Source organism: Myotis brandtii, unplaced genomic scaffold (assembly GCF_000412655.1).
Source record: "Myotis brandtii unplaced genomic scaffold, ASM41265v1 scaffold111, whole genome shotgun sequence".
Classification (NCBI taxonomy): Eukaryota; Metazoa; Chordata; class Mammalia; order Chiroptera; family Vespertilionidae; genus Myotis; species Myotis brandtii.
Genome location: NW_005353789.1, coordinates 3,942,536 through 3,952,023, shown reverse-complemented (window position 1 = coordinate 3,952,023; position 9,488 = coordinate 3,942,536). Strand labels below are relative to the sequence as shown.

The 9,488-nt window shown below is 41.1% G+C and overlaps 1 protein-coding gene across 1 annotated transcript; it reads right to left on the bottom strand.

Annotated features, from left to right (window-relative positions):
- Window positions 1–844: 844 nt before the first annotated feature.
- Window positions 845–8,929, bottom strand: NAA11 (N(alpha)-acetyltransferase 11, NatA catalytic subunit). Its single transcript, XM_005857424.2, has 2 exons — window positions 7,967–8,929; window positions 845–977 (listed from the first exon to the last, which is right to left on the bottom strand). Exon 1 carries the CDS (start codon window positions 8,669–8,671, stop codon window positions 7,979–7,981), a length of 693 nt encoding a protein of 230 aa, XP_005857486.1. The 5' UTR covers window positions 8,672–8,929; the 3' UTR covers window positions 845–977; window positions 7,967–7,978.
- Window positions 8,930–9,488: the final 559 nt, after the last annotated feature.

Below are 9,488 nucleotides of genomic sequence, written 5' to 3'. Positions count from 1 at the left end.
ATTAAAATAGACTTGGGTTCAGATCCTAGATATTCACTTCTTTCAGCTTCAGTTTCCCCCTCTATAAAACAGGGATAACATGTACCTCCTAAGGTTGCTGAGAGGCTTAAAGATATTATTAATAAAGGTCCTAGCATTGTGCCTGAACAACATAGTTACTCAATAAGTGGCAAGTTATGTCATTACAAGAAACTAAAAATATATACTGACAACCAAGCAGATTAGATATTACAATTGAATTACTGCTTGTCCCTTTCTTAAAATCTCCACATAGTTACTCAATAAGTGGCAAGTTATGTCATTACAAGTAACTAAAAATATATACTGACACAACCAAGCAGATTAGATATTACAATTGAATTACTTCTTGTCCCTTTCTTAAAATCTCCATGTTCTAACTACATAGAAACCTTTGCTGACCCCTTTTTTTCCCATTGGGAAGGAGGAGAATACCTCCTCAAGAAAGGGGAGGGTAATACAGAGGATGAGTTCCCAGAGAAAGGAAGAGGAAACAATACTTCTATCAGAAAAGAGAAAGACAGAGAGGAAGGGGCATGAGGTCAAACTTGATGATCTTAACTACCCCCTTAATGGACAAAAACTCAGGTAAATAATAGCCCAAACGGAAAGCAGAGGAGTTTCAGTTTATCCTGCTTCCCGTTTGGCCTTCTAGAGAGAGGCAACCTTGCAAGTCAACCGCAGCCAACATAGCACTACAAGCAGAGTAAAACGGCAGCCTGGTGAGAGTAGACCAAGGGAGATTCTGTGACGGCAGGCCGCAGGCTTCCTAGGCTCCTGTGCAGCAGGCTCTTGTGTCCAGGTGCTCCATCATGATCCCAGTAGTGAACGTCGAAAGTTGCTGTTGAGAGTTGAGAGTGAGAAGCCGTTGCTTGGGGTCCTTGTGAGATGCTGCAGAGCAGAGAGGCTAAGCCAGGATTCAGAGGACAGACGTGGCTGAGACACAAAGACCTAGGATGCTGTTGAGAAGAGGAAAAGGAGCAAGTGAGCAAGGGAGGGTGACAGGCTCTGACCACTGAAAGAAAAAAATGCTGACTTAACAAACGACAGACTTTAGCAGATCAACAGGTACCCATAGCCAGTTTGAAATAGATATCTCTCCATGAAAACCAATGGGAATTCATATGATCCACACAGGGATCTGGGGGCTCTCTCCCCTTGCTGTCATAAGGACACATGAACTTCTCCTGGGGGGCGGGGGAGCCATGTCTGCCAGGAGGGAGGAGGGAGAACACTGAAAGACTGAAGCTACCTCAAAGACCCTATTTAAACCTAAAGAAAACAAGATAGTTTTGCCTGTCATCTTCAAATCCTATTCTACTCCAAAAGCAATTTATTTCAATTCTAAAGAAATGAAAGGTCTTTTTAGTTCTTGATAATCTACATAAAATGTGTGCAATTCTTTAAGTTATATTTTCTTTCTGTGAAGTCTAGAGATGAAACCAAAATACCCAATATGTCCTTTTATTCATAACTTTAAAGTGTCCTTATTAGGAACTAGTACCTTATATACATCCTATGATGTTCTGAGAGTATTACTATTTAGAAATAGCATTACAGAACGTTTTTAGAAAGGCTTTTACTCTGGCTCTCTCAACCATTGCCATGCACAGAATTTTTAATATCCTCTCTACCTTGCCTCTTCTACCATAAAGCTCATTAGATTTTATATATTGAAGCACAGAGTACACACTTTAAGATAAACCTCTGCTTTTATCATTTATCTCTGACAAAACTGGTATTTTAGTCATCCTAAATGTACATCATACACTGATTGAAAAGTGACATTGTTTGAGATTATAAATAATTCAACAAATTTTATCTATCTGATTAGTATTTCAAAACAATATTTTATGTCTTCCCAACTCCCTCTTTATCTTCTTAGAGTGCAGTTGCATTTGAAATCTATGGTTTCTGGCATATCTGGGGTAAGGTTACACTACAAATTTACCAGACCTGTCAGTCTTTAACTTTCTTCCATATTTCATTATATCATTCCAGTTATAATTAGTTGTCTGGTAAAATTAAGAACAGTCTATTTCAGTGAGTGCTCATGTGAACATTTAACAACTTTTTGTTAGGATGACAGCTTAGCGACAGAAAGAATAAACCAGAAAGGGAGAGTTACTAAAGTAACCTTGGTTAACTCAATACTGCCAGCTCAATGGAAAATTCTAAGATTTCACATGTTTTTCTTTTTTATGAATCATCAAAGCAAATATTTCTTGTCAGGAGGTAAGCATCAGTTTGATGGTATTCCTGCCGCATAGCATGTTTTGAACTGACCTGTCTTCAATGCTGTGGCTTCCTAGAAACTTTGCAGTTGAGTTGGTTCAGCTGAATGCTTTGACACTCAGCTTGTCAGTGAAAGCTATTTTAATCATTAAGATGTATCTCCCTTCCAAGACTGCAAACTGTTGCTGCTCATATACAAAATTCTATCATTTGATTTCTGTGCACAAGAAAGAACCTGGATGGTTACTATTCCTACAAATTGAAGAGCTAAATTTTCAGGATATTTATTCCTCACCATTGTGGAGTCTCACTCACTATCTGGGTTTGCATCCCTGTTTTTCCATTTATGATCTGTGTGGCATGAATTCCTCATTTGTAAAATATAGTAGGAGTACTTACTTCAGAGGGATATTATGAGGAATAAATGACACAGTTCATAGACAGCTCTTCAAATAGTACTTGTAACATAGTGAGTTCTCCTGTTACTAGTAAAATTTATTACCATTTTGTTTTGTTTTTAATCCTCACCCAAGGATATTTTTTTCCATTGGTTTTTAGAGAGAGTGGAAGGGAGAGGGAGAGACAGAGAGAAACATCAATATGAGACACACTGATTGGTTGCCGCCAGCATGCCCCCGACCAGGGCCGGGACCCTGCAACAGAGGTAGAAGGGAGAGGGAGAGACAGAGAAACATCAATATGAGACACACTGGTTGCCGCCAGCATGCCCCCAACCAGGGCCGGGACCCTGCAACCGAGGTACAAGGTACGTGCCCTTGACCAGAATTGAACCCAGGACCCTTCGGTCTGCAGGCTGATGCTCTATCAACTGAGCCAAACCAGCCAGAGCCTTTATTACCATTTTGTAGATGAAATGACCCAGTCTCCTTCACCAACTGCCCAACTCACCATCACTTGTAAGCAACTGTCTCTGTTGCCAGACTCAAGAACAGAGATAAAAGAAAATGAAAAGTTATTTCTTTCAGGATTTTTTTTTCTGTAGGTGTCTGAAGTCTAGCTCCAAAGGAGAGAGCACCACAATTGTGGTAGGATTATACTTTTGTTATATTAACCTTTTAACATTTATTCCTATTATTTCTTTCTTCACAGTAGCCTTTTCCCATTCAGGCAATTAATGTATGTACCAGTGAACCCCTGTCGAATGGGATGAAGGTGAGGGATGATAATTAAAGCTTTAGAAGTCTGGGGGATTTTCAGAATAGGAGGATTTGTACATTTTGTACACTGGGATTAATTTATTTCTTCCAGACTTTAATGAGACATAAAGTCAGCAAGGTGGCAGAATCCCAATTTCTTATGCCCAGGTTTGTGCAAAAGCACAAAACATATGGTCATGTGACTAAGCAGACAGCCCAAATAGTCTCACAGAATTTTCTGTGACATGTGATAATCACAAAGTACCAGAATGATCCTGTGCTCCTAGCGGGGCATGGAAGCAAAACTTTTCATAGTCCGGAGCACCGCGAGCGTGTTTCCCATTGTGGCAGAAACTGTGCTGTGTCGTTACCAGGACTCATCCCTTTTCCTCCTGGCACACAGCTAAACTACATTTCTTAGCCTCTCCTGCAGTTAGTTTGGGAAATGGGACTGACTTTTAAAACCCATAGGAACCTCTATGTGCATTCTCTCCCCTTATTTGCAAGCTGAACATATATGAACCAGTGAAGAATACATGATTCTAGAAAATAGCAGATCACTAAATCCAAAATTCCTAACGTGGGATCCATTAATAGAATTTAGGGGAAGCATGACCTTGGATTTGAAAGAAAAATTCTGCATTTTCACCAACCTCCAACTGAAATTTAGAATTTCCTTGAAATATGAATGTATAGACCAATGTACAATATTAACAATACTTATGACTTTGCCACTAATAAAAATCAGATATTGTCATATTATATTACTATTTGGGGTATCTCAAAATATCATTTACACTCAAATTTTCTTGGAAATAACAGTCATTAGGAGACCCACTACTAGATTTTTTTATTTCATATGCTAATAAAGAAGTACATATATAACAGATTTATTTTTAAGTGGTTTAATAACTATAGTTCAATAAAATTGGTTTCCTTTGTAATCCCATGATTTTTATGCCTTTTAAAACCCATTTTCTGAAAAGGGATCCTTAGGCTTCATCAGATTGCCAAAAAGGCTATGAATAAAACAAGAATATCTCTTCTGATGGATTTCTAAATGACTTCATGAAGAGTCCCTCTTTCTTTCTCCGCTCCACATCCCCATCACATTCGAGTGTGGTATGAAAAAATAAGCTCTTATTGTGTTAAGTTAGTGATATTTGGGGGTTATTTTTTAGAACAGTTAGCCTATGCAGACTAATAATACCCTTGCTACTTAAATGGCCCACACATGGTGGGGAGCACCTGAGACCTAAAGAGGCCTCTGGATAGAAAGGACCAAAAGTGAACAGTGAGGACCAAACATTAGATGAGGCCAATGAAGATGTCTCAGCAGAAATCAGAAATCAACCTGGGAGAGTGATGCTCAGTACAGGACACAGCCTCCTTCAGCTTGAACCACCCCTACTAGACTAAATAAGTCACTTTCAGCACTCATTCCAGGGGTGTCTCTTAGGAAGTCAGAATGTAACATCTTTGCTTTTTTCACAAATCACTGCCTCTAAAATGCTGTAACTACTGCTTTTCCTTTACCCAAGTCAACAACAGTTTCTCTGCCTCTTCAATTGCCTGGGATCATTGCTTCTTTCACAACCTTAGCAACATTAGCACTCCTGATGGCTTCTTTATGTTTTAAAGTTGTGCTAATCGCTCTAGCGGGTTTGGTTCAGTGGATAGATCCTCAGCTTGCAGACAGAAGGGTCACTGGTAGATTCCCCTCAAGGGCATATACTTCAGTTGCAGGTTCCTCCCCAGCCTGGGCCCTGGCCAAGGCTCATGCAGGAGGCAACCAATCCATGTGTTTCTCTCACAACTAAGTTTCTCTCTCTCTTTCCCAATCTTTTCCACTCTCTAAAAGTCAATGGAAAAATAGCCTTGGGTGAGGATTAAAAAAAAAAAATTGTGCTAATCTACCATTTCACTAGCAACACAAGCAAAAAAACAACCCTGAGATGTTAGGTTTAGCACAGATAAAGGGACTCAGGTTCTCTCCTTGGTTTGTGGACTGAGAGACGCTTTTTGTCATGCTGATGTATCAACAGGAAAGGGTTGTCCCTGGAGAACCTAAGTTTTGTTGACAGTCAAGAACCAAATTGCTAAAATGGAATATATTCGAGAACCCAGGTTTGACTGCATCCCTGAATTTGTATTTGTACATTGCACACTGAGATTTTTAACTGCCAGGATGATTTTCTTATTATTTCTCTCTTCTCTTACAAGGTGGCAGTTATTTTTGTTTGTCAAAGCCAATATTAAGTGCTCTTGAATTCATCCAATTATACTAGTGTGTGTGTGTCTCTCTGTGTGTATATATATGATATATAATATATATAATATGTTTTATATAAAGGGAGTATGCAATTTCTGATTAGCTATTTTATGTAAGTCCTTCTCGGCTGGAGTTTAACACTAAAAAGAAGCCAATAACCACAAAATATGAGATCAATATTACAAAAGGCTTTCTACATAAGTATTTGAAAATGTTCATTTTTAAAAAGGTTTGTTAATTTTAAATAAAATAGTTTTGACAGAGCCCTCCAGATTTTGAAGACAGCTGTAAATGTGAAAACTCTCCTCTCAAGGCAATAAGTTTTTCTTAATTTTATCTTCCTCTTTAGACTGTTCTGCTGCATTTAACTTTAGACCAAATGAACCCAGTCATTATGAAGCCTTCTTGTTAAAAGCAGATGCAAAAATTCCTTTAAGAACAGACTTTTTCTAACCCCCAAGAACTTTCTATATATAAATTCTTATAATCTATGGAACCAGAAGTGAATGAAAATAAAACTGGGTTATTGTGCTATTAGTTTGCTTTATAAAAATATAGTTCATTTATTCTTAAATGCTACAATGTAAACATCAGCTTGCCCTGATAACTTCTGTAAACCAAGCTTTAAACCTCATGTCTGACAAAAATTTTTATGAATGAGTAAATTAATCAGACAGCATTTATTTTAATTATATGTAGGGTATGTCACTCATGACCTGACTTTGTTATGGGAAAGATGTGACTAGAATGACAAGTTAAAGCTTCTAAATTGACAATAGTTCATTGATCCTTGAAATTCTTAAAGTGGTTGCTTAGTGTTAGTGTGTATTAGAAAGTATAATAATTGTTTTTGTCAGTTAGCTTAATTGTCACACATTCAAAAAAATAAAAAAACATAATGAACCTCCCAAGTAGCCATTATCCAATTTCAAGGATTATCGTATTTTGCCAATCTTATCTATTCCCCCCTCAGCAACTCTTTCTGTTTTCCTTTTTTGCCTGAGTATTTTAAAGTAAATCCCAGGCACCATATTATTTCACCTTTAATTATTTTAGTATGTATCTCTAATGGATAAGAACATTTTAAATATAATACTACAATACAAATTAGCTCACCTAACAAAATTACTAACAATTTCTTAATAGCATATAGTCCATGTTCAAGTTTTGCCTGGTTCTCTCAAAATGTCTTATATTTGGTTTGTTTAAATCAGGCTGCAAACAATGTCCACAATGGTTGCATTTGGTCAATATATCTCTACGGTTTGTTTTGATTTCTTCCCCTCTCCCCATTTTAAAAAAATGACATTTATTTGTTGAACAAACCAGGTCATTTTTTTTCTGTAGAAATTCTCTTTCTGGACATGACCAACTGCATCATGCCCCACTATTTTTTAAAATAAAAATGGCAATTACAGCCCAGCCAGTGTGGCTCAGTGGTTTTGTGCATGGACTCATGAACCAGGAGGTCAGGGTTCAATTCCCAGTCAGGGCACAAGCCCCGGGATTACAGGTTCGATTCCCCATTAGGTTCTGTGCAGAAGGCAGCCAATGGATGATTCTCTCTCATCATTTATGTTTCTATCTTTCTCTCCCTCTCACTTCCACTCTCTGTAATCAAAATATATTTTAGAAAGTGGCAGTTATAGCTAGAGCCTTGTTTGGATTCCAAATGAATTTCATACATATACCTATGAAATTTCCTTTGGGCATGAATATTCCATAGGTGTTACTGTGTATTTCCTATCGCGTTAGGAGGCACATAATAGTTATCTCCCTTTTAATGATGTGACACTTGCTCGGTGACTTGAAGTGTTGTCAGTCTGATCCATTATTAAAAAGTGCTCCAACTTTAACCTAATAGTATTAGCCACTGATGACAGTTGACTAGATATATAACTTCATCAAAAGCTGCAAAATGGTGATTTTGTAATTCTATCATCGCTTCTGCATTTATTAGTTATAATTATATAAAGAAGAAATGTATTTCACTAACTACGTGGTAACCTGAAACACGGTTCATACCGAAAAAGGCCGCATCAACACTTGTTTCTTTTACTGATGAAATCTACTTTCAGCATATGAAGCGGGGTGCTATTAACGTCCAATAGTGTGCAACGGGTTCCCCGAAACCCAATCTACACCCCGCCCCAAGGCCACCAGGTGGTTTTCCCCGGGAACCCTAGCAGAGCTGGGACGGGTCGGGAAGGGGCGCCTCTGGGGAGGCCGCGGCCTGGTGCCGGGATTCAGGGCAGGAAATAAGCGGGCCAGGAAGAGAGAGTACCTCACGCAGGTCCTAGGAGGTGGAGTCCGAGTCTTCGGGGCTGTCCTGGGCTCCGGGGCTGTCCGTGGACTCGCTGGACTCCCTGCTGTCACTGCCACAGCTGCCCGTGGCCGGCTTCTTCCTCTGCTGACGCTGCGGCTCCGATCCCGGAAGCGTGCTCTCGGGGGTCGCCTGGATCTCCCTGGGGCCCAGCTCCGCAGACCGGCCCTTCTTCAGCTCCAGCGGCCGCCTCAGCTCCTCCGCCATCTGCGAGAGGTCTCGCTTCATGGCATAAGCGTCTTCCCCGTCCGCGTAGTATTTGGGTTCCACCTCACTCACCTGGAAGTTGAGGGTGTCCGAGTACAGGTGCAGGGCGGCCCGGTTGCTCTTCCGGACGTGCAGGGAGACATACTTGGCGCCGAAGTTCTCGATCATGGCCCGGGAGGCCTGGTCCATCAGCTTCTGGGCCAGGCCGAGGCGCCGGTGCGAGCGCTTCACCGCCAGGGAGGTGATGTGGCCATGCGGGGGATCCTCGGAGTCCTCCTCCATCTTGGCCAGGATGTAGCCCACAATCTTCCCATCCTCGTCCTCAGCAATGTACGAGAGCTGCGGCCAGGAGAGCCCATGGTAGAAGTAGTATTTCATTTGGTAGTTCTCGGGCAGGCAGAGGAGGTTGCAGTGTTGCATGTTCATCAGGTCCTGCGGCACAGCATTGCGGATGTTCATGATGGCGGCGGAAGAGCGAAGCCAGCCGCGGGCGGGGTCCGCGGGGAGGCGATCTCCTGGCACCTGGGGCGAGGTTTACCCTGCGGCTTCCGTCCAGGGGCCCAGGCCACGCGGCTGGACGGCGGAGGCGGGAGGCAGAGGGGTCCGAAGGCTAGGAGGGAAGACAGCACGGCCCGGAGGCCGGAAGGCGGGAAGGTGGAGTGCCCGGAAGTGGAAGAGGTGGTGTTAAGAACCAACTTCCGGGAGTCTGCCACCTGGTCCCAGCCAATGAGGTGTCCACTTCCTTGTGCTTATGTGCGTTCCTGCGTTAGTGCGTTAGTGCGTGCGTGCGTTAGTGTGCGTGCGTGTGATCTCTTTGGTTTTAAATATAATGTCTGATCCATTCCTGCCATTCTTTCGTTTCAGTTTTAACTGAATTTTCACAAAACGGAATAAACCCATGTAACCGGAATTTAGATGAATAGCCTGAATATTGCACACACCCCAGAAGCCCTCGCTCGTCTCCCTTTCCATATCCTAAGAGTAACTAAGACCTAAACGAACAGTCTTTATATCAATGGAATCATAGTGCATACATTCTTTTTGTGTCTTTTTTTTTTTTTAACTCAAGTACATATCCCTGCACGTCAGCTACCTGTGTGTAGTTGGGAGTTCTTCAAACTTACTTGTTTGATATCCCATTGCCTAAATATATCATATTTTATACATCCATTCTACTGTTGATGGTCATATGTATTATTTCCAGTCTGGGAATAGTAGGAATAGAGTACCTAAATGTTCTGGAACGTGTCCTTTGTTCACTGCCAAGCAGTTTCTC

What these genes read in the sequence shown, in the direction of transcription:
- NAA11 (XM_005857424.2), bottom strand. Translation starts at nt 8,671, where the DNA reads ATGAACATCCGCAATGCTGTGCCGCAGGACCTGATGAACATGCAACAC.